The sequence below is a fragment of the Tasmannia lanceolata genome, unplaced genomic scaffold, assembly GCF_043159265.1.
Source record: "Tasmannia lanceolata isolate RefF3 unplaced genomic scaffold, GAP_Taslan_0.1 ptg000015l, whole genome shotgun sequence".
Lineage (NCBI taxonomy): Eukaryota > Viridiplantae > Streptophyta > Magnoliopsida > Canellales > Winteraceae > Tasmannia > Tasmannia lanceolata.
The window spans coordinates 52,166,907-52,191,566 of record NW_027518692.1 but is presented as its reverse complement, the minus strand read 5'-3'; the positions used below and the strand labels follow the sequence as shown (position 1 = coordinate 52,191,566).

General features: G+C 38.7%; 3 protein-coding genes across 3 annotated transcripts; 1 reads left to right on the top strand and 2 right to left on the bottom strand.

The window, feature by feature from the left end:
- Positions 1-2,163, bottom strand: LOC143847038 (polygalacturonase-like). Its single transcript, XM_077355707.1, has 4 exons — positions 1,726-2,163; positions 1,017-1,306; positions 484-712; positions 1-305 (listed from the first exon to the last, which is right to left on the bottom strand). Exons 1-4 carry the CDS (start codon positions 2,161-2,163, stop codon positions 87-89), a joined length of 1,176 nt encoding a protein of 391 aa, XP_077211822.1. The 3' UTR covers positions 1-86.
- A 2,012-nt stretch (positions 2,164-4,175) lies between these two features.
- On the top strand, positions 4,176-18,254 carry LOC143892318 (FRIGIDA-like protein). Its single transcript, XM_077396841.1, has 4 exons — positions 4,176-4,332; positions 13,045-14,125; positions 15,995-16,164; positions 17,619-18,254. The coding sequence occupies exons 2-4, from the start codon at positions 13,057-13,059 to the stop codon at positions 18,018-18,020; spliced, it is 1,641 nt and encodes a 546-aa protein (XP_077252956.1). The 5' UTR covers positions 4,176-4,332; positions 13,045-13,056; the 3' UTR covers positions 18,021-18,254.
- A 346-nt stretch (positions 18,255-18,600) lies between these two features.
- Positions 18,601-23,895, bottom strand: ATSPO22 (Tetratricopeptide repeat (TPR)-like superfamily protein). The gene is made up of 5 exons (XM_077396839.1): positions 22,455-23,895; positions 21,902-22,091; positions 21,776-21,808; positions 20,305-20,919; positions 18,601-19,417 (listed from the first exon to the last, which is right to left on the bottom strand). Exons 1-5 carry the CDS (start codon positions 23,762-23,764, stop codon positions 18,758-18,760), a joined length of 2,808 nt encoding a protein of 935 aa, XP_077252954.1. The 5' UTR covers positions 23,765-23,895; the 3' UTR covers positions 18,601-18,757.
- Between the last annotated feature and the right edge of the window lie 765 nt (positions 23,896-24,660).

Sequence of the window (24,660 nt, the reverse complement as noted above, 5' to 3'; positions counted from 1 at the left end):
CTACTATTCGTTTCTTGGGCAATTGCCATATTGATCAAGAATGAAGAAAGAATGCATTCTTGTGTATTTCTACAGTAATATGTGTTCTATAAACAACTCGGTGGCATGACTGCACCCTGAGAAGTTCCCTCTATATTTTGACAAAATGATTCTGCTTGTTCACCAAAAAACGTGAGATTAATATCCTGTAATCCAATCCCTTTGCACGGGTTGCTTGCGCTGCAAGAAAATTTCATGGCGATCTTAGTCGCCGACGTTCCCTTGATGTTTTGGTATGTCACCCCACTGATTTTAATGCCTGAAGTCTGCACAAAAAAACATCGTTGTAGCTCAGCAGATCACAAACAACTTGTATCATTCAACAAAGAACAAAATAAAATTTGAAATTATTCTGATTTCTGATTTTCAGAAAGAAATATATAATCATTAAATCTTATTAAAATTCTGCAACTGAGTTTGAGTTGGATTGCCAATTTGAGTTACCTGATTAGGGCAACCATCGTTCCGAGGACAGTAATTTTCGTCGATAACAATGGGGTTTTGGACATTGATCATGAGTGCACCTTCAAAGACAACTCCCATCACAAACCCATTACTGGGTCTTGCCCATGCTTTGATCCTAAACCCATTCTGTGTTCCATTAAACACCACATTTTTCACTGTGATGTTCTCCACCCCTTTCTCATCCAATGATTTTGCCAGGCTACCAATACTGTGACATTAGCCAACATACATCAAGTTACTGCAGTTACACACTTCGAGTTATATAATACAGACATTTCTATACATAGTCGTCTCGTAGAGTAGTGGTGAATTAGAACTGAAGTAATACAACTGTAATAGGAGAGAAGTAGTCTCCTTGTGGAGTAGCGGTAAGTAGTGTTTAGTTGTCAACTAAAGCAGTTTCCTATTGCAGAGTGTCATTACCCAAATGAGGGTCGGTCAAAAACCCACTTGCAACCAAACCCATAAGAAAATGCATGCATTGTGAAGGTAATTAAGGTAGACTCTCTCACCTTATTCCATGGCCTGGGCCACAAGCAATCTTTTGAATCCAGAGGTTTCGTGCTCCTGGTCCTATTGAGATACAGTCATCTCCTGTTCTTATACCAGTGTTAAGAATACGCACATCCGTGGATTGCTCTATGTGTATTCCATCCGTGTTTGGGCTGTCACCCGGCGCATGGATCACAACACCCTGCAAAGTTACATTCTGGCTCGAGATGACCACAATGTGGTAGAGTTCGCTGTTTATCGACACCAAGTTATTGACCTCTATATCTTTCCCGTTGTTGAAAGCAAGTGACTGCATTTGAAAGAACTCTTACAATGTGATTAGATTGAATTTCTTCTTCTTCTTCTTTTGTAATCATAAAATAAACTTAAGAGGTTGTTTCACCACAGTCGTGAATAAGTGCATCGCCAAGAAATCAGCCTCTCAATTTTATGTGGAGGGATGAGATTAATCTTACAAAGAAAAAACATGTTTTTTTTAATCTTAACCCTTCACAAAAAAAGTGAAAGGCTGGCTAGTGTTACCCAGAAATCACCCTTTCTTTGTTGCGAGGGACCGAGATTAATACTAAAAAACGATCTCTAAATTTAATCTTTAGTTCTCCAAATCACAAACTTGTTGAACATATTTGTCATTTTTGAAAGAAAATCTAAGTATACTTGTGTTATCTGGTTGTATGAATTAGAAGACACAATAGTGCCAATTTCTACCGTTGATCCGGAGGGACACACTTTGCCAGAAGCCTTGCAAGCCCACAAGCTTGATCCCTGGCCATCAAGGTAACCACCGATAATGGATACTCCCTCGACATCATCAAACATGAGCCAAGTATCAATGGTGCCCATTGCATTGTAATCAGGAGCCATCAAAATCCCCTCCATGTTGAAGATTATTCTAGTATTGTTACAAGGGCCTTGGAAAACGACAGGGCGCAACAGATATCTCTTACGCGGAACATAGATTGTCATCGGCGTGGTTGATTCACAAGCTAAAGCCCAGGCTTTGAGGAATGCTTGGCCTGCGTCGGTCTGCCCATCTCCCTTAGCTCCGAAGTCTTCGACATTGAGGTCGCCATTCGCTTGGAGTTGGAGGAAAGAAAATGAGAGGAAGAGAAGAGAGATAACCCAATTGATGAGTCCTTTTGCCATTGTAGAGAAGAATTTGGAGCTTTAGTGGGAGGGCTTTGATTTGAATGATTGGATATTGGGAGTTAATATATAGTAGCTAGGGTCTTTTTATAGCAAGGAAACCTTAGTCTTAGGTAGCCAAAACTCAAAGCAAGTCGTGTCTAAGTTCATTGGTATTCAAAATTCAGCCGTTAACGTATGTTGTTCATTAATTCTGGCGGTAAACTTCCAACGTAAGAATCCGCGTCATTTTGGAAGGGATTGACATACTGACTAAATTATGCTAGGCTGTGGTATTTAATTTAAAAATACCCATGCACTTGAACAGTTAATTTTTACAAGTAATGTGGGGTCCACATGGTTTGATGATCCAAGCCATTCATTTGTTGGCCCCAACTTATGCCGTGTTCAGATAATCTTTCTTCCCATAGAATAATCCTATGATCTATTGGGGGATGTAACATTACAGAAATATCTTCAGATCGAGGGTTAGGAGCAACCTATGGAGATGATTTTTGGAGCTAGCGTAGCCTACTTAAGTAAGGGCCCGGCAAATGAATGGCTTGGATCTTCATATAAAAGCTTAAATTTGAATTATAAGAAAACATATAAATAAAGGGATAGTGATTAAGACGTAATTTGTAGGTCCTACATTGGGAAGCACATGTGCAATGGAGACCGTTGTTCTTATAGATCACCATGAGGCAGGTCATATAGTCATAGTTCCTTGTTGAACATACATCTCATGTTTAAGATAAAGGATGAAGAAAATGCAATGTTTTAGATCTTTATGTAGGAAACCTAAAAGAAGTTTGATGGATCAAGGGCTAGGATCATCCAATAATCAAGCTGTTCACAACAGTTGATGCTCATTCCTCCTCCTTTCTATGGCCGGCTTATTTATACCTTACTCCAAGAAAACACAGCTTATTTTTCTAGCTATTTGAACACTATTATTGTATGCTTAGGGCATGATTTTGTGAGGCTTCTAGGGTTTATCTACTCATATAAAATTCAATACTTATGTTAGAAGGTGAACCTTGGTTATGTGCCGCATGAATACTTGTGTTTGAAGGTGGAACTCGGCTATGCGTGTCTTTTCTTCCTTAAGGTATTAATGTAAATTGTAAGCTTATTTTACTAAGGGCGGTGATATTTTCACCCCCTGTATTACCTATGCTCTCCCCTTATGACGCGATTTGACGTCAAAAAGCATTAAAGTTGCCCATTTTTCACATCAAATCACGTTATAAGGGGAGCGCATGCGTAATGCAGAGGGAGTGAAATATCATCTCCCTTTTACTAATTATATGATATAATTTATAATCATTTATGTGGGTATTTTATTAATTTGTATTTTATTAATTTTTAGAACAAATATGTTAATATTGACTCATTGAACTAGGCTGTAACATACATTGATTAATTTTTGTAATGATAGTAAAGGGGAAATGATATATTCACCCCTTTTTCTTACTTAGGACAGCTCCCTTATTCACCCTTTTTCTTAGTACAGCCCCCTCTAGTGTGCTAGAGAGGGGTGCAACTCGGGTCCGGTTGAGGCCAACTTGACCTGACCCGAGGAACCCTTGTTCCCAACCTGAACTAGGCATGGCCCGGCCCGACTGCAATGCGACCCTGCCCGAGTTTTTAAGCTTAAAAAAAATAAAAAAAGTTGGGTTACCCTCGGGTCGGGTTGAAATCAGACCCGAACTTCACCCGACCCAACCTCTTTTGTTCAGGTTGAATCACAAATAAGAAAATTAGAAAAAGGGGCCAATATATCAGCTCCCTTTGCCTAGACATGTCCTAATCATCCAATTAAGAGCATGAAAAATCAATGGTCTGCATACGAAGATAAAACAGTACGTTTGCTTAAGATAAGATCGCCATTGGGCCTGAATCTGATGGAAACCAAAGCAGGCCCCATCTATCTCATTAGATCATTACACATAAAATGTAAAAGAAATTGGGCCATTTTAGTCTTTTCCTACCCAAAACACTGGTTTGAGAGTCTCATTATACCTGATATTTTAGAGTTAGAGAGAGGACTTTATCTTGCCCTCGCTTATAAAAACAGTCTCGAACCAAAAACCAGTGTTTTCCTTTTTTCTGATGTTGTCGGATCGTTTTACACACTCAATCTCTCGTCGCCATTTCACTGACCACCTTCAGATTCCTTTAACAACTGTAAGTTACCTTTCATCTTCAGCTTTCTTTTCCTTTTCCTACGCATTAGGGTACCTGTAATTGGAGGAGCTTTTGGCCAATTCGTATTAGTTTGTGACCATATCAAATGGGTTAATTGTTTAATTTTTTTCTCTTTTATGATTTGGGTTTTAAAAGGTTGATAACTTAGTCAAGGTTTTGTAAAGGTTCAGTCTTTGGTAGTTGTAGACCTGTGGTTTGGGTATTTTTGTGTTTTTCGTAGGCGATTAGGGTTTTTATGACTTGGGTTTTTTAAAATTTGATTGTTTGGTTCTCGCATTTTAGGGTTTTGGTGGTCATGGGTGATGTGTTTTTGCACTTATTCTAAATCATTTTTGCTGAATAGGGTTTGCTTGCTGGATTAATTTTTCGCACTTATTCAAAATCATTTTTAACTGAGTAGGGTTTGTTGGTTTACGTCGTGTATTGTGGTGGTGCGATGTATTCTTTTGTTTTTTATTTTGTTATCTGTAATTGGATCATGTTTTGTGGTGAATTAGGGCTGTAAATGCAGCCTAGGGCATCTTAGAAGTCAGTTTGTGACAGAAAAAACTGATAAATTAATATTAGGTTTGATGAAGCAACAGGCTCTATATGATTTGGGTTTGGACAGATTGATCATTTGGTTACGGGTTTGAGGGGTTTGATGGTTGTGGGTTGTTCTTTTGGTTTCTGATTCTGAACTCTTTAGGGATCAGGGTTTTCTTTGGTTTTGTTTGGAAAGTGCGTCTTGTATATTTTCAGGTATGGGTTTGGGAAGATTGATAATTTGGTTCTGGGTTTTTAGGGCGTGATAGTTGTGGTAGGATGTTTTTGTAGTGGTTCTTAACTTCTAGGCGAATAGGGCTTGTGCCTTGTGCTGATTTGAAGATTTTTTTTTTCTTGTGTGTGTTTAGGTATCTATAATTGGGGGAATTTGGGAAGATTGCTAATTTGGTTCTGGGTTTTCTGGGCATGGTAATTGTGGTAGGATGTTTTTGTAGTGGTTCTTAACTTCTAGGTGAATAGGGCTTTTGCCTTATGCTGATTTGAGGATTTTTGTGTGTGTTTAGGTACCCATAATTGGGGGATTTTTTGCTAGCTCATTGAAAACAACAAATGTCAGAACAATTGTACTGCCTTCTTTTAATGATATTGGTCCAGAAAATTTGATGTTTTGTCATGGTTTCTAAGATTCGATGGTTTCTACCTTTTGCAAAACCTTGTCATGTTGTTGGTTTTCTATCTATTGAACGGGTCAAGGTGGACTGGGAGAAGATAAGGGAAATTGTAGAGTGGCTGAATCCCGAAAAATATCAGTGAAGTGTGGAGTTTTCATGGACTTGTAGTTGTGATGTGACCTTTCTATAGTAGGTTCATCCGCAACTTCATGAACCTTATTGCGATGATTATACAATGCTTGGCGAATGAACCATTTCGTCTAGACTAATAATCTAAGATTTTCAGCTTCTGAAACGACAAATTATAGAATCACTTCTACTAGCATTTCCATAATCCATCAATGCATTGGAGATGGAATGTGATGAACCATTTCGCCCAGGCAGTTCTTTCCTGTACTCAGATCACGGGGCAATTTGGTATCTTAACTCTCATTTGGAATTGAACTTTTTCCATACATAGTGTTCATTTCTTCATAATAGTGGTCAGACATAAATCAGAGTATAGGACCATGTGGTCGATGCTTTGAATCGGAGGGTGACCCTTTTTGGGTGCATCACTCGGTTTGAAGTTCAAAAAGGCTTATTCTTAGGAAGTGTTACGAGCATAGTTACCAGGGTGGGAAACGAAACGTAAAATGGAAACGGGAAACGCATGAAAGAAAAAAATAAATGGGAAACGAGAAACGAGAAAACAATAGAAAATCGTATGATAGATGTCTTAGGAAACGCATTAGAAGTGTTTCAGAAACGATAGAAAAAACACAAATGAAGCACAAGGAAATCACAAAATATGTGGTTTTGTAGATTCAAATTTTGTTAATTTCAAATTTCTATTTCATTTTTCTAATTTTTTATTTTTATAACAATATATGCGATTGTTTTCCATTTTACTATCTATTCCACAATTTTTTATGTGTTTTTTCCAAAATGATTTTCGTAAGTTCCACACATGTTTCACATGCTTTTTCTACGAGTGTTGCGTAAGTTTATCACGTGTTTACACATTATTTACATAAGTTTCTCATATGTTTCCCAAGCGTTTCAAAAACATTTCTCCAATTTTGTATCATGTTTCGGAAACGTTTCTGAAATGCCTTTCCCATGCGTTTCGGAAACATTTCTCCAATTTTGTATCATGTTTCGGAAACGTTTCCGAAACGTGTTTCCCACCTTTTAGGGGAAACGAGTTTCCCACCCGCGAGAAACGCGTTTTAAGGGAAACGGGTTCCCCACCCGCGCAAGGAGTTTCCGGCAACTATGGTTACGAGTGTCAGGTGATCAAAATCATCGCTTTATATTGAAGTATGGTTTTCTCTTGGTTCACTGCCCATTCTAAAGATTTCCTCAAGAAAACAAATTATTAGTGTTGCATGGGGGCAGTCTTCCTTGGTGGATATATATATATTTTTTGAGACGTTCCTTGGTGGATATATTGGTCGTGACAAGACTATCACAACAGTGGGAAGGAACCAAGGCAGTGCTCGCTGGCCTCGACTACGTCCCATGAGCTGGAGGGAATTGTGAAATTGTGCTTGATATGCCGAATTTTCAAAGGAACGCTTAGAATGATGGACCACATATTCCTTTTCTAGTTCCTTAATCAACTTGCAATTTTTTTACCCAGGATTTTGGGTTTAGTATAACGTTGACTCCATTAGGTAGCAATTTGATTCTGATTGTTGAGGAATGGTTAAAAAATGGCCCTTTTTATCGCATGCAAGAGACCCATAGACACAGCCTATATTGCTATTTGTTTTTCTCGATGTGTTTGCATAATTTGCCAAAATCTGTTTTTTCGGACAGAGATGTGAAGTTTGTGAGCTATTTGGGGCTCATAATGGAAGAAGCTAGATACCAGGCTCCAGTATTCTTGCATTTATTATATTCTAATGGACACACCAAAGTGATTAACTGAAGCTTGGTAAAGTCAATGAGAAGCTTAGCAGGCGTTTTCATCTCTTCCTATGACCATATGATCTCTTGTTGAGTATCTGTATAGCAATCTGGTGAATCAAGCTAATGGACCTACACTATTTGAGGTGGCCTACGGTAACACAACTAATGATGTGCTCGACTTGACTCATTTGTTTGGTAATAATCCACCAAGCACAAGCCAAGATGCTATGCAGAAAATATCGAATGCATGGGCATAAAATGGTTGAAGATAACAATGAAAAATAAAAGTGACCAGTTAGCATGATCTCAATACTAGTCCAATCTTTCATGTGGCCAACCTTGATGAATATTTAACAAGATACCAATTAGCCAACAAAGCTGAAGATGAAGTAAAGGTCTGGGTAATTAACTCTTGAAGAAAACCTTTGAAGACGTTGAATTCATTTTTTTTATGTGGAAAAACTATTTTACATGTCAGGCAGCACTGATAATCAATCCCTTGCAAAGTGGGGAGACAAGCTAATGACCAAAACATCATGGGTTCCCATGAAGGAATTACAATGACTGAATAAATATCTCTAAGACTATGCGTGAATAAAATCGTTGCAATCAAATTCTTCCTTGTAGGAGGGAAATTGATGCAACGCAGACTCCAAAATTGTTCCCAATGCAAAGAAGGAAAAGGCAATAGTTCTATTTTTTTTTGGTAAATAAGCTGGGGTCGACCAAAAGCCAATAGTTCTATTGTGGAAAAAAGGTCGAAAAATAACCTAATAAGTGACATAATCATGATGTCATCCTAGGGACTCATTATTTTCTATTTAGTGGCCCCTGCTTATTCAAGTTGGAACTATGGGGTCTCATTTTTTCATGTTTTGGGAGTTTAGGAGGTCCGTTTTTAGGGTTTCTAGTGGGTTCTTTCTGGGTTGGGTTTGTACAACCAAAAACAAGTGCAAATTGAGTTTTCCAAATTGTTAGAAAGGTACATGTTGGGGCTCTATTAATTAATATTGTTGATGGCCACATTTTATGTATGGTATTAGAAAGAATTAATCATGTGATAGGTGTTGTCCATCACCACCTGCTTACCCCTAGCCAAGTGGCCCTTCCCTGATCTAATTCTTTGTCCTTGCTCTGCACACACTTCTAGTGCACAAGGTTTGATCTAATTCTTTGTCCTTGCTCTGCACACACTTCTAGTGCACAAGGTTTTATACTTGTCTGCTTGGCAAGAAAAAACCTGTCACCCTCCTACTTCCATTGCCAGGGAAGTTTGGCGTTGCTGCTCTACTTATGTCTGTCATTGGAGTGATTGCCACTGCCACGCTAGATTGTGGTAGCTGTTGTGGCTACCACAATGAATTCCACTGAAAAGGCTGAAGAATGCTTACTATGTGCTCACATATAGTATCTACTTTGAATAGCATTATTGTTCACTTTTATGTACATTGAACAACGCTTCCTAAGGTACTCTCTTATATCTTATATCACTGGATTTTTATATTAAATTTTAGAAATAAGAGAGTATAAATTATTAGTCTTTTTATGTTGGCACTGTTCAAAAAAAAAAAATTGTTATGCTGGTTCTTGGTTTGAGCAATAAGATATAAGAGATTATAAATTTATAGAGCATTAATTATTACAGTCCCAACTGTAGTGATGCAACACAGATCCATAGGTTCTTCGAGCCAAAAATTGGAGAATAATTTTGTCTAGGATGAATTTAGAACACCCGTATTTTTGGAGAAAATGAAGTTTATTGAAGCTCCTAGAGTTTCTATTTTGTATTGAAGAAGTTTAAGTTGAAGTAGAATGGTTAAATTAGGACTTATTTATAATTTGAAATGGTTAAGGACAGAAAGTTATATTTTGGAAGATATTTAAGTTAGTTTTCTACTTTTCTTTTGAAATATTTCTAATTTTATTATCAAATCACCCTAGCATGTTTAGGAAATCTATGAGAAACATATTAGACAACACATCTCAAACACATTAGAGATGCTTGTGAAAAGATAGAGAAGCATAGAAATGCATGTGAAATGTAAGGGAAACATGAAAGAAATGCACATGAAGTGTGTGAGAAGCGCTTCTAATATATGTAGGAAATTGCTCCGAAACGTGAGTGAAATGCACAAGGAGGTATGCTTTTTTTTATTTTAGTTATTTCTATTATCTCATTATCCTATATTTTTTTAATTTCTATTTGCATACATTTTTGTATGTGTTTGTAGATTTGAAATTTATTAATTTCAAGTTCTACACCCTTTTATACATAAATACATGCATTTATAATTTTCATATGTATTTTATTTAAATTAGAGTTATACATAGAAATCTATGTATGTTCTTTACATATTTTATTTTTCTAATAGTTTTTTACTTATTTTTTGTTGCTATATATTCTTTTGTTTTCCTTTGTAATATGCATTCCATTTTTTGGTGTTATTTCTGCAAAATGATTTTCATACATTTCTCACACATTTTAAGTGTGTTTCCCACGCATTTCGCACACGGTTCACATATGATTCCCTTAATGTTTTTTTTAACCTTTTGCTTCTGTTTTCAAAATGTGTTTCCCACCCCGAACTAAGTGTTTCTGGGAACTTTGCTTTTACATTTTCTTTATTCTCTTTTTCAGATAATACCCTATCTCTCCGTGTCATTTTTCTTATCGGTGTTTCTCCATGTCATTTATTGACGTATGTGCTTATTATTTATTATTTTGGGCTAAATTTAAGTTTGAAACTCACAATTATTATTCTATTTCTGTTGCCCTGCGTAGGGGGGTTGGGGTTATTCTTTTTTGTGTTGTTTGAAACTTCTTCTTTTTTTTGAATTATGACGAATCCATTGCGTGGTTTGGGACTTTTGAGGATGGCGGATTAACGGCCGGGAGTAAATTAGTGGCAATGGGTTTTATAGGCATTTAATCTTGATTTTACTGGAATTGTGAAAATTTCGTGTGTGTTTTATTCGTTGGTGCTTTTGCAGTCCAATTTTTTTATTGCAGTGATTTTAATAACTTGTCTTGCATTTTGTTAATCACTTAGATTCATTCAAGTGTGGAATGACTTGATTTTGCGCTTGTTCTATTGTTTCCATGAATCAACATGTTTTCCCATTTCATCATTCTAGCATTGCGATCCATGTAGTCATGTTCATCATAGACATCTGTCATGATGCCCAAGTCACCTATTTTGGCAACAATAAAAGGTGGGAGGGAGATAAAAAAAATTTGATGAAGAAGCCTCAGATAGTTCAGGGCCTTGGGGCTGATATTGTAACACTGTAGTAGGATTGCAAGTGGCAGGAGGATCACCGCCACATCTCTTAAATGGGCCAAAGAGAAGGTGACATTCAAGTGTCTCTTCACAAAGAGTAACCTTTAAAGGCCCCCGACCCATCTGGCAAGTGCTCACAGGTGCCTCCAATTCCAGTTTTAAAACTTTTGTTTTTTATTATGACTTGTCGTGGGTCAAAAGTCAAAACATTGGGAGTTACTATTTTAAGTAAAAAACCGGAAAGAAAGTCATTAATATGGTTTGATACTTTGATGTTAATGTTGAGTACATGTGAAGATTATTCCTTTTAACATGGTTTGATGTTTTGGTGATCATGAGATTGTCAGTTAGTCATACTTAGGGCTGCAACTCGGGTGGGCCTAACCCGAACCCGACGGGTTCAACCCGAAAATTTTCCCGGGTTGGGTTGTAGTTTGCGAACCTCGGGTTGGGTTAGGGTTGGGAAATTCTAACCCAAAGATAAATCGGGTCGGGTTAGGGTTGAGCCATAGGCAACCCGACCAACCCGACCGCCTAATTAAAGTTAAAGCATGCGACCTTAAAGTAAAGGCATCCCGCGCTGTTGTCCTTCCCAAGTTAAATATTTAATAATGGTTTCATTGAGCTCTCCTTTCTAAAATAAATATTTAATACCGGCTGCAGTGAGGAAAGGCTATTGCCCTTTTCAAAATTAAATATTTAATAAGGGTATAGGGGGGAAGGCATAGAGTACAGCTATGTAATGTATCCAGCTGGCATCCTATTTATTAGGGTTTATAAAAAACAAAACGTGTAAAAGAAAAACCGCCATTATTTTCCTCACAGTGTTGTAACTTCTTGAAGCTTCCTAAATCTGTGCGAGACCAAATACAATACTGCACGGAAAAAATCTATGTGTCCTTACGTTGGAGAAAGAAGATGAAGAAGATACCTTTGACGGGATACCACGAATAAAACTTGGCTTTCCCTCTTTTCTAGGGTTTTTTCTTCCTTTTTTCAGTTTTTCTTCTTTTAGACCTAATTTAATTTGGGATTACATTTTTCTGCAGGGAAGAAAAGGGCTTTACCGGTTTCAAAGGGTTTTCGGATCCAACTGAGCGACAAGCTCTTTGGTTTTTATATTTTTTTCTAGATTTGTCTTGTTCTAATTTGTCTTTCTTCTCTCCTCGGGTCGGGTCAGGTTATACTATTTGGTTAGGGTTCGGGTTCGGGTTGAGGTTGGGTCAGGTTAGGGTTGACGAGATTCTTCTTCGGGTTAGGTTCGGGTTGGCGACCCAACCCGACCCGAGTTGCATCCCTAGTCATACTCCAAAAGGGAAAGAAAAACCAAAACATAAAAATATCATAAAAATAATAAATATTATAGTCATTGTTTTGAAAATCTTACAATTTACGATTTACGATTTGATTTTTCGATTCAAATCAAATTTTATGCAGAACGATTTGAATCCCATGATTGAATCTTAATTTGTATGAATCTTATGATTTTTTATTGAATCTTACAATTCGATTGCAAAGCGTACGATTCATACAATTCATGCGATTTATCCAAATTAAGTTGTGTATAAAAGAAAATAGGACTTTCTTTCGAAAGACCTCATTTCCTTTGTACGTTACAAGAAGCCTTCGAAATCCCTCTCATTCAAAAGAAGAAGACAGAGGAGGAGTAGGAGATCAAACAAAGGGAACCAGTCAAGCACAGTGCATGTGCTTGAGGGCATTACTTACATTGAGGCGGGAGACAACTATAACGAGGACAACACCAACGACTCTAGTCTTTTATGATTGATATTTGTCATTTGATGTTTTAGACTTTGAGAATTGATATGATCTTGTGTCTATTTTTTTTATTTTTAAGATTATTATCCAAATATGCATAGGTGTGGATGAGAAATAGATGATTAGTATGATTGTCATGGGTGTGGATGAGAAATAGATGATTGACATGATAATTTTATTTTTTATTTTTCTTAATTAATATTTTTTTAAGTAATTTTATGTTATCGGTTTTCCCGATATAAACCCAAAAAAAAAAAGGATTAATATATCCCAAGATTTTCCCTTTCCGAGAAATTCCCGAGAGAGATATTTGTGACATAGCTGAGTCCTTAAAAAATTCAACCAACTCAGCCAAGACAATCAAAAGCTCAATAGGTTAATCATTGTCTAATATGTGTCAACTGAGTTTTGCCTTGGGTGGGTCCTTGATTGAGTACAATTTTTAGTTAATTCTCTCTGCTGGCCACATCCTACGCACTGACATAACATCACTGAATGAATTTATTTGTGGAATTTCTTTTCCTGTTGCATTTGCATGGCATATAACATTTGATGGAATACATTTTCTGTTTTTCTAGGGCTCCTAAGACATGGACGATACACAGTCAGTCGCTACGCTCATTGATTCCACAACCACTAAGATACAACAGCTCCAACAAGCATTTGCTGAACTTGAAAGCCATAGAGCCGTGTCTCTGAACTTGAAATGGAAAGAGCTTGAAGAACATTTTCACGGGCTTGAGAGGTCGCTAAAGAACAGATTTGATGAGTTGGAAAATCAGCAAAAAGAGTATGAATCCAAGGCATCAGAGGCTCGGGAAATGTTAGAGAAACGCAAGGCTGTAGTTGTGGCCAAAGAGGAGGCTTCATTGGAACGGTTACAAGAGAAAAGAGACGCTGCCCTTTCTGCTATTGGGGATGCACTCGAGAAATATAAGAAGGAATCTTCTGAAACCCTAATTAACGATATGAGCAATGACAATTCTGATGCTAGTGTAGAAGAGAAATCAGATATTAAGGCAGCCGATGTCTACTCAGAAGAAGTGATGAAGCCAGAAGAAGTGATGAAGCTCACAAAAAATGAGAGCATGGATGTTAAACCCCGTCCTCAGCTGATAAAACTATGTGAAGAAATGGATGCAAAAGGTCTCCATCAATTTATTTCAGACAACCGCAAAAATCTTGGTGCCATTCGGGAGGAGATCCCATTTGCATTAAATAGTGCAACTGACCCAGCCCAATTAGTTTTGGATTCTTTGGAGGATTTTTACCGTGTAGAAATTCCATCATTGGATGGGAAGAGAGACTCAAACCTTTTGGGCCTGCGTAGAACTTGTCTCATGTTGATGGAGTCTTTGGGCCAATTGATAACTAGCATCAATCCAAATTCCGATTCTGATAATCAAGTGATCTCGTCGGATATTAAAGAGCAAGCCAAAGTAATTGCGGATCGATGGAAGCCAACGTTGGATGTTCTTGATGTTGATGCCAGCAGTGGAAATTCCTTAGAAGCACATGCGTTTCTGCAGCTTGTGGCCTCATTTGGTATCGCTTCTGAATTTGATCAAGATGAGATATGCAAACTCATTCCGACCGTTTCGCGTCGCCGTCAAATTGCTGATCTGTGCCGCTCACTTGGGCTGTCTGAGAAATTGCCAGGTTAGTTTTTTATTTTCCCATTGAGCCTTTGCAGATATTATCTAGTTTAGCTTCTCAGATTCAAATTTTCTGCATCTTATTTTTGTTTGTCCAAGATATTATTTTGCATTACTTTTGTTTCTTGACAGATGTCTGTACTTTAATTCTATTTTCTTACTCCCTATCTCACCGTCTTCCCAAAAAATCAAATAAGAACGGTAGAGGGTTGTAGTATCCAGTTGTTCTTTTTGAGATTTCAACAATGCAGGAAATATTCCTTGTTTAAGAATGTGAATATGATACAGACTTATTCTATTGGAATTGTCTAGAAGTGGTACACTATTTGAAAATTCCTTGTTTTCAGTAAAATCTCCAAAACGAGTGTTCTTTTAAGAAGTTTCAAGGGAGTGACTTTTTATTTCTCACAGAACCTGTGGTTATGACAGTAATGTTGTTACAGTCATTGCTAATGTGTTTTGCAAAGCTGAAGCTTTGGTAATGTCAGAATTGGTTGATTTAGGTATCGAAAATGTGCTTATAGGCTATTCTTATAGTAAGTCATTTTTCATGACTGGGGGATCACTTCCTCAAGATTCATTTGTGAAACACTGAGAAGTGCTAGTTACTGAAGGCCCTTGATGCTTTGAGAGGACTCCTATTGATGAAATGCTTTTAGAACTCAGTCATCTGTGACAATAAAATCACAGATGAAGTCCCATATCCTTACATTCTAGATTATTGAACTGTATTAGTTGTATTTAAATTGTCTTATGTGTGTATTTAACTTCTTGGTCATTATTGGTCATTACATTCTATTTGTATTTAACTGGTCGGGCCTCATTGGTCCAGACCTGGCCGAAATATCTAAGTGGATTCTGGATCTGGATCCTGTAATGGTCAACCCGTTGGGCAGTGAGATGTAACTAGACCAAGTTTCTCCGGATTCGACTGGATCTGTCGGGCCCAAACCTACTATTTTCCTCTATATATTTGCATCTGCAGCCCGTGGAATACCCAGAAAGGAGTGTTGGATTTTCATGTTCGAATAGATTATTGAAGTGGAAGGGCCCAAAGGAAGCTCACCGTCATATTTTTGTAAGTCCTTGTCAATCAATTGTTGAAAGTCAAGTGACAAGCTGGTAAGTGCTTCTATTGGCATGAGTTGCTGTCACCTTTAGACACAAATTTAAAAAACCGGTGAGTCTACTGCTTGAGTCAAGGACTCAAAATATCTAGTTAATGTGATCTTTTATTCTATTGTTGGCTTGTAATGGCTGTATGATTAAGGATCTTGTTTCCTATTCCAAACTCTATCTTTTCGTGATCACCTGATTTTCTTTATAATTCATTTCTTCAGAAAATGACAAAATAAAAATAAAAATTGAGGCTTGTGCATCAATGCCCAGTGCTCGCCTTGAGGCGAGCCCCTTGGTTAACACATCACCCTGCCACACCCTTGCATACATTTATTCCGGAATGCTAATTATCACCAGCTAGAAGAAATAACCAACACTCAACTGCGCCTTGTGTTCGGCAATTGGTTGGGATGCTGAAGACCTCAGTATCATTTCCAGAGTGCTTTAATATTTAATGAATCAATGATACATTGTTATTTTTTTATAATGGCTTAGATTTGCAATGGTTAACTAAATGTGGGAGATATGTCTGCTCTAGAATCCAGGGTTTTTTCAGTAATCCTGTTATTATTGATTCCATTATTGCACCTTTCTCTTCTGGATATTCTCGAACTTTCAAGGGATTTGGGAAAATATAGAAGTGACAATATGCTTTTGCTGGTGATTATTCTGTATTTATGAGTTAATTTACTTTTTGTTACTTTTTATTTATCTTCAGCCTTTTGTTGAATATTTTTTACCCATGATTCTGCAGGTGTGATTGAAGTGCTGGTGAATGGCGGGAGGCAAATCGAGGCTGTTAACCTGGCATTTGCATTTCAACTTACAGAGCAATTTGATCCCGTACCATTACTAAAAGCTTACATCAAGGAGGCGAGGAAAGCCTCACAAGTCAAACAAGGAAACACATCTCCATCTGCTCAGGTGTGATTTCCTATAGCCAAAATTTAGTAATGGTTCCCCCTGATATTGCATTCCTTTAACTACGAGAGCTGATAAACAGAAATGGCTACAGCTGAGGTTTTACTCGGAGAACCATGGGAGGCATGGTTCTATGCATCATTATCTTTTTCTTTTTGATTGATAAAACCAGTGTGAAACTCACTCATCAACTTATAACCCGGCCCGGCCAAGTTGACATGGTCTGGGTTGGCGCCTAATACTCTTTCTGTAGTCCATCTTTCTAAATAAATCAGTAACTTTTTCTTGGTTTTGGCTGATGTTAATTAAGCAGCAAAAAAACTAATTCAAGTCTGACCTATGGTTATAGCCATACTTTGGAATTTTTGTAATGCACTTAATAGGTGCTGAGTAGAATTGGCATTGAATGTTCTACATTTTATAGACTGATACTTGCCCCATTCTTTTGACAGGCACAACCATAAACTTCTCTTTATAAACTCTTTTAGATGGACATTCTTTTGACAGACAACCATAAACTTCTCTTTATAACATCTTTTAAATGGTTGTTACAACCCCAACAAGCAGATGTATCTTGATACTGTTTGGATCGACAAACGCAATCCTTAGGGTTCTGGAGGAAGAACAAGAAGTAGAATTCTTGCCAAAATATTAGAAAAGCTTTTCTTCTTCAACGATAATGGCCATTACAGATGTTTGCTATCCTTTTTATAGAGGAATACAAGATGAAAAGCTTAGGAACTCACAACACTTTGACTAGCCTAGGAACTAACATACACAGTCCACTAAAACAGCTATAACTCACTAACCACTTGTCCAAATTAAGAGTGTATTTATTCGTTGGAAACATCCTAGAAAGGGCTACAACTTCCTAGTTTACCATTTTTCCAGAGTCTTCTATCTAATGGTCAAAAAATCATCTTGAAAACCAGGCAGCAGCATTGTAGCGGGAATGCACCTGCATCATATATCTTATCCTTTGAAAAAAAGTTTCCATAAAAAAAAACCATCGAATTGACTAGCTTAGGAACTAACATACACAGTCCACTAAAACAGCTATAACTCACTAACCACTTATCCAAATTAAGAGTGTAAATATTCATTGGAAACATCTTAGAAAGGCTACAACTTCCTAGTTTACCATTTTTCCAGAATCTTCTATCTAATGGTCAAAAAATCATCTTGAAAATCAGACAGCAACATTGTAGCGGGAATGCACCTGCATCATATCGCTTAACCTTTGAAAGAAATTTTCCATAAAAAAAAACATCGAAAGAAATTTCAGTAGAGGAGATGGTAACGGTTCCATGTATTTTATGCTTTTATTTTTTGTAAGAATGTAAAAGCTTTGGATCAAAGGATATGGGGCTATCACCTCATGATGATGTGTGTTGGATTGTCTGAATAACTTGTCTATAAAACAAATCTGTTCTAATCTGTAGTGCTTCGTGCTTCAGAATGAAGCGAATGAACGAGAATTATTTTCCCTCAAGGCTGTCATCAAGTGCATCGAAGAGCATAAACTCGAGGAGCAGTACCCCCTCGACCCCCTTCAGAAACGGCTTCTCCAGCTTGAGAAAGCAAAGGCCGACAAGAAAAGGGCAGCAGAAGCCGCAAAATCACAATCAAAGAGGCCTCGTGCCAATGGAGGCAACTATGCGCCCCGCATCACAAACATCCATGAGAACAGCTTCTACAGAGGGCCAGAAAGATACCCATATATGTATGATAGGCCTTATGCGTATCCAACCGACAACTATGGCTCCTCGCATTTGGGTACAGCCACCTATAATATCTCTCCCGGCCATGGAAGCTACTATGGAAATGGGTATCAGTATCCAACTCCTTATCTACACTAGTAAAGTAGCTAAAGCTGATTGTGATCTTTTTGGTAACTTTTTAGTTTTAACCCATTATGGACAGACTGAGTACTGCATAGTTGGGAAGCTTTTCTTTCATGTATTTTAAGTGTTTGTTTGCGAGCGGGGAAGCAAACTGTGCTCATCTTCTCTAACGAACAGCTTATATTGTTACTGATATATCCCTACGCATAATCTCTTTTTCGTTGTTCTATGTTATGGACTGTTGTTAGATGTTCTCTTCTTTTTTCATCTGTTCAGGTGCTGATTTCCAGAAGGTTAGGTATTTGTTTACTTATTTTGTTTATAGCCGTTGCAGTGTAGTATTTTTCCGGTTTCATTTTGTTGTTTTGCGACAGCCATTAAGACAAATTATCTTTGAAACGGGATGTGCTGGATCTGTAAGTACATCGAAATATATCCCATAGAATGACAATTCTATCCAAGCTTGCAGGCCTCTCTTCTTTTACAAACTTGCAAATGATACAAGGTTGCTTTAGAACCCACAGAGGAAGAAAATTCGGGGATTGAACTATGCCTTTTCAAGAGAAACCTCGTCCTCTGGCATTAGAAGCCCTCTCTTTACAATAGCAATATAACTCATAAACAGTATCAGCCATATTTGAGATTATGCAGTAAGGTTTTAACCGCACCACCATTACTATTATTAAGTAATTTCGTAATCTACATGTACTGAAGAAAAAAGAAACAGAGAAAAATTCGAAATATCTTCTACATCATGAGACAAGTTGGTGATGTCTACTCTCACTCATCTCTTCACCAACCTTTTCAACACTAGCAAGACACTTCTCCATGCAATCCCTACACCCATCCATGCCCGGCAAGTGCCGGGCCAACTCCAACCCCATCTTCATCCATTTAATAGCAACCTCCGTCTGCCCAAGCCGGCCCGGCAACACCGAACGGTTCCAACAGGTAGTGGCCAGCCACTTCCCCTCCTCCACCGGATACTCCCCTTCCTTCAACCCCACCATGATCCGATAAGCCTGCCTGTATACACTATAAGCCTCATCATCAGAATCGCCTTGCCGGAATCCGGCGAGTGTGATCAGTTTCCGAATGGCAAGGGCGACAGTCTGGTAGTTGGGTGACGGGGCAGCGAGGAGGGCAGTTAGGCAGGCGTTGAGGGCGAAGTGGGCGGCTTCGGGGTTGGGGCGGGGGGCTCGAGAGGCTGTGAGGCCCATGTGGAGGAGGTTTTGTGGGGTGCATGTTCTTGAGGAGGCGAAGTTTTTTATGAGGAGAAGCTGTTGGGAGCGGGCTTCGTCAAGTCGCCCGTGTAGATCGTAGGCACTGAAGGTGTGCAAGAAGTAGAAGCTGGGTTGGATTGCTGGTTGATTCTCAACAAGTTGAGCCGCGGTCGAGAACGAAGATAGTATCTGCATGCAGGCAAGGGGAGTGTGTTTCAATCTTCTAGTAGAACATGGAACATGTTAGATGGTAGCCTCTGTTTTTGCTACCATGGACAGTGATTGGGGGCACCACTTTGAGAGAAGCTGATAATAGTTCGGGTCAGGTATGGTGGGCCCAACTAGGACATTCAGGTTAGAAGAATGGTAATCTAACATGAATGTGGGCCCTATTTGATCCAACCATCTCTAAAACATGGCCTAAGCAGGTAATTGATGGGACAACTACGGCATAGTGGACCCCACATTTGATAATATGAACCATTCACATTTTCCTTATTGGTTTAATGGTTTTGCTTTGGATCTCCTATGTCTAAAAAAAAATGTCTTGGGGATTTCTTAAAAAGGGTGTATCTCGGATATTTTAAATCATTTCCGTTATTTCCAATTTTAAATTAGAACAAAATATTGTAAAAAATTATTTAAAATTGTATATTTATTAAAACATATAAAAATTTAAAACAAAATTAGAACAAAAAATAATAACATGAATTTATAATATTTTCATCATAAAAAAATAAAATATAATTATTTGATAAACTTTTAAAATCATGAGAAAAATTTAGGATTTCTAATTTAATAAAAAAAATCACAAAATATCAAAGATCTTGGCAAAGTCAGAAAAATGTTCCCAAATTCGGGGACCACACTCCTAGTGGTTGGGAACTGTTATATGTACCCTCCCCTTTTTTACTTGGGACAGCCACCTCTAGTGTATTTATCACTACAATCCAAGTAAGAAAGGGCGAATATGGGCGTGAGAGATTTTCCCGTAATCCCCGTAGTTTTCTCTTGCACCGAGAGAATTCAGTGCAAGCAACTTACGTAGGTTTTTATTACACTAGAATTAACCTCACCTTTCCTGCTCTATCAACCAACTCGAGACCTCTCCTCACATCAGAATCCGTCAACGAGACACCCATCTGCTTCTCACCATTGATCATGGCCGCAACGCAAATAACCAGCGATTTACAAACCATGGCGCGGTTTGCATCTGTTTCCTCCATCACTCCATAAAAATCCGATGCCATCTCCCAAAACTCAGCACAAAATTCATACTTATTCTCTCTTGCAGTTTTTATCCCCATATTCCACGAATCCCCCGCAAACCAACTCAGTTCCCGGCTACCGACTGCTCCTTTTCCAAAGAATTGCTCAGTTCCAAGCTCAGACATCCGAGTCTTAGCTCGTTTCATTTGTTTAAGGATCTCGGATTCGTTGTTTGGGTTTTGGAAGAGAAGGGCGATGAGGTTGCGGAGAAGGGCGACTTCCGGCATTGGCATTAATTTTCCGGGGGAGTAGAGGTTGAGGAGATTGGATATGGAAGCGATAGCTACGGGGAGAGCTCGGCAAGCCATGGCTTCGTGAGCAGAGAGGATGATGAATTCAGGGTTGAAGTCTATGCAGCTTACCATGGTTTGCATCTGATTAATTGCTCCCTTTTCGTCTTTCTTTTGCAGGTAGATCTTGAACTGCAGTCAGCAGAAACCTCCGGGTTGGTAAACTGATGATTAGATAATGCGTAGGGAAATTATATAAGCACCACAATGTTTTGATATCTGCACCAACTCATCTTGTCTTTTATTATTGAGAAATGATAGATGCAAAGATGGAGAAGGACCCTTGAATAGATCCACATCATTAAGTGCAACCCAATTCAGGTTTTCAAACGACTTTAAAAACAACGTGGATCTATTCTCCGGCCCTTGCATCTATCATTCCTCTTTATTATTTAAAGAGCTGTAAAAAATTATTACAGTTCCCAAAAAGCTCTGCAAAGCCTTTAAAAATGAAAAAGCAAGCTGGGTTTGTGCAAATATTAAAACATGGTTGTGCCAATATAATTTCTCTTCCTAAAAATGAAGTTTATTTCCAGAAAAGGCAAACAAAACGGAAGGAAATGGCTGGAAAGGGTGTGTCTTTTGCATTTTATATTATATCTAGCGAAAATGATATCAGCACAACCATGTTTTTATACTTGCACAAATTCAGCTTGCCTTTTCCTATGTAATTAGCTTGTAAGAGTTTTTAGGAACAGTAAAAATCTTGACAGCACTTTAAATAATAAAAGACAAGATGGTTTAGTGAAATTATTAAAGCACGGTTGTGCTGATATCATGTCTATTCTTAAAGGGAAATGATATCAGCACAACCCTGTTTTGATATTTGCACTAACCCTTCTTGTCTTTTAATATTTAAAGAGCCGTCAAAATTTATTACAGCTCCGCAATTATTAAAACATGGTTGTGTTTATATCATTTCCGAATATGGGATGCAAATGCTAGAAAGCAAGCGGTGGAAATATCATTCACTAGATATATTTAATACCTTCAGAAAAGCGCAGGCTACGTTTGGCTCGAGCTGCAGGGAGAAAACACGCCATAGAGGTCAGAAAGAAATGATATTTTAAAGGAAATCTCACTCTCTAGGAAGCTTCTAATTTTTCGGAATAACCTTTTCGGCTTCGTTGATGTATTCCTCCGCTCGATCGAGCTGAGAGAGTCCAAGGTGGCAGAGACACAGGACTCTGAAACATTTTGCTCGGAGAATCCGATTTTCAACGTCATGAGGAACATAAAGCATCGATTTCTCAAACACCTCTGCACTCGTCTCGTAGTCTTTTGATCGGAAATGCTCAGCTCCACTGTTTGATAACATAGACACTGAATAAAAGTATAAAGCTGCTTAACAATACTATTTAAAGTAGACTATTGATATCGGCACTACCATCTTTTAATAATTGCACAAATCCCTATCTTGATAATTACACTGACCCATCTTTGTCTTTTATTATTTAAAGAGATGTGATTGTGAAGGGTTATTACAGTTCCCAAGAAAAGAAAACGACAAGCTGCTTTTGTGCAATTATTAAGGTATGGTTGTGCTCATATCATTTTCTTATATCAAGGAAAAATTTACAGACAGAAGCGGTAGGAAGTTCTTGGATGCGTAGGGCCGTAGGCTAACTACATTGATCAGATCATACAGGCGCAAGTTAGAATCCGACCTATTCCATAAGAGGGCGTGCATTGCGCTCCTCTCCTTGGCCCCACCGCCGGCGAAGAGCGCCACCACTTTCTCGTCGGAAACAATCTCCGCCACCACCGAAACATTACCGCCGGCCAATATCTTCTGCACCACCCTCACCGCCGTTCCGGCGCTGACGTGGCACCTACCAAGCATCCCCAAAAAAATCCCTTTTGTCGCATCTGCCCCTGCCACCCCAGCCCCTTGAAAAAAAGCTTCCAAAGCAGAAACACAAATGCCCTCAGGAACTCCTTTATTTACCACCATGCTCCTCAGCTCCTTCTCAGCCTCCACCACTCTCCCCAACCCTAGCCACGCTTTCATCGCCAAAAATGGCACGCTTGTGTGATCCGCCCCACACGTGTCTCTCAAAACCCTAACGCATTTCAAAACTCTCTCGAATTCCTCCATCTGAAGATGAGCGGCTGCAAGGAAACGAAGAGATTTCGCTCTCAGATTCTTCAGAGTTAGGGTTTCATTGTATCCTCCCTCAGAAGCTAATCCTAATCCCTTCTCGCACTGATCTAGGGCTTCGTTTATCAGCTTCAGAGCTTCGTTAATGGCAGATTTGTCATCTCTCGATAGGACAAACTTGCCGAACTCAAGATACTGTTCCGCTAGGGCTCTGTAATTCTCTGGATTACCAAATAGTAAGTTCTTGGATCGATTGAGCACGGTGAGAGCCAAATTTCTCTCGGAAACCTCCCATGCCGTTCGAGATCTCGAGAGATTCAGATCTAAAAGAAGCTTTCTCTCTTCGCAGTCCGAAATATCATCGATCTCGATCTTTGAAAGCAGATCTGTTGCTCGTTCGTAACAATTCGAGGCGAGATCGAATTTCTTCAGATCGTGCCACATCAAACCAGTCCTGTAGAAGAACGAGGCCGATTTAAAGGCCGGGGATGGAATTCCGGTGACATTTCCAGCTAAAAAGAGTAGATCGGCTGAGATCTGACGGAGATTTGCCTGTTCTTCGTCGATCTTTGATCGGAGGTTAGCCTTCTCTTCGTTTCTGAAACTAATCTCGATGTTATTCGAGAGATCCACACATGCGTTCCAGAGGCGGTAGCTGAGCTTCCAAATCTGTAGATTGCCTGATTCCGGCAATGGAAGGAAGGAATTTAGTCGAGAAAGGCTCTTTTGTAGCTTGCCGGAGAGTTTTCCAGGTGAGAGATCTTCGGGAGTGAGGCGCTCAGCTTCTTTGATTGAATCTTCGATTTCTTTGAGTAACAGAGATTGTGATTCGGACTCACTAGAACGGATCTCCAGCGATATTTCGGAAATTCTCATTTCGGCGGGGAGTTTTTCGCCGGGAAAAGTATAAGAAACGGGACAGAGTTTAGCGGGAGAAGAAAGATTTTTTTAGTTTCAGGAGGGAACGAACGCTTGTTGAGTGGAATCTGAATTTGAAACGACGATACTGAAACTAACGAAACTACTATTACATATTTACATCTTCAAATGACGAAAATACCCTGAGAGAGTGTCTTCTGTCATGGCTAATATGAGGCCGCCATGTGGACGGTGAAGATCAATTAATTTGGGCCCACAAGATACGAGAATTGCCCCCTCTGACGGGACGGATTAAATCCCTCCCTTTTAACGTCGTTATCCGTTAGGAAAAGAAAAACGTTACAGGGGGGTGAATTTATCCTCAAGCAGTGAACCATTCTCACAGTAACCGTTAAAGCGGGGGATTTTATCCATTTAAGGGGAAGAAAATATCATTTCTACATTTGCAAAATGAAGGGATTTGATTATGAGGACCAACCTTTCCTCGATCCTCACCATCCATCCAAAATGAAGGGATTTGGATAGAAGGTAACTGAGTTTAGAGGACCGACCTTTATCTTTCTCTTTAACCTGAAGTTATTTAATTGATTATCTCTCCCACCACGAAATCTTTCATGCTTAGGCCCTATTTGTTTTGGATTTTAAGAACCCGTTGAGTCCAAAACTGATTATTGAAATCAAAATTAAACATAAGGCCCTGTTCGTTTCGGCAACTGATGGTGAGCGACATTTAATTTTGATTTCAATAATCAGTTTTGGACTCACAATTGGTTCTCAAAATCCGAAACAAATAGGGCCTTACAAATCGTATTGTCATTGGATAGAAGGTAACTGAGTTTAGAGGATAATCTTCAAATTTATTTAGGGGCCGCTTGGATACGTAGATTTTAGAA

What these genes read in the sequence shown, in the direction of transcription:
- ATSPO22 (XM_077396839.1), bottom strand. Translation starts at nt 23,764, where the DNA reads ATGAGAATTTCCGAAATATCGCTGGAGATCCGTTCTAGTGAGTCCGAA. An exon ending in ACATCAACGAAGCCGAAAAG is followed by an intron (nt 21,809 to 21,901) that starts GTTATTCCGAAA and finishes TTCTCCCTGCAG; the next exon opens with CTCGAGCCAAACGTAGCCTG. An exon ending in TGGTTGATAGAGCAGGAAAG is followed by an intron (nt 19,418 to 20,304) that starts GTGAGGTTAATT and finishes GCCTGCATGCAG; the next exon opens with ATACTATCTTCGTTCTCGAC.
- LOC143847038 (XM_077355707.1), bottom strand. Translation starts at nt 2,163, where the DNA reads ATGGCAAAAGGACTCATCAATTGGGTTATCTCTCTTCTCTTCCTCTCA. An exon ending in TGTGTCCCTCCGGATCAACG is followed by an intron (nt 1,307 to 1,725) that starts GTAGAAATTGGC and finishes TTTCAAATGCAG; the next exon opens with TCACTTGCTTTCAACAACGG. An exon ending in GGCCCAGGCCATGGAATAAG is followed by an intron (nt 713 to 1,016) that starts GTGAGAGAGTCT and finishes CTAATGTCACAG; the next exon opens with TATTGGTAGCCTGGCAAAAT.
- LOC143892318 (XM_077396841.1), top strand. Translation starts at nt 13,057, where the DNA reads ATGGACGATACACAGTCAGTCGCTACGCTCATTGATTCCACAACCACT. An exon ending in GCTGTCTGAGAAATTGCCAG is followed by an intron (nt 14,126 to 15,994) that starts GTTAGTTTTTTA and finishes ATGATTCTGCAG; the next exon opens with GTGTGATTGAAGTGCTGGTG. An exon ending in ACACATCTCCATCTGCTCAG is followed by an intron (nt 16,165 to 17,618) that starts GTGTGATTTCCT and finishes TTCGTGCTTCAG; the next exon opens with AATGAAGCGAATGAACGAGA.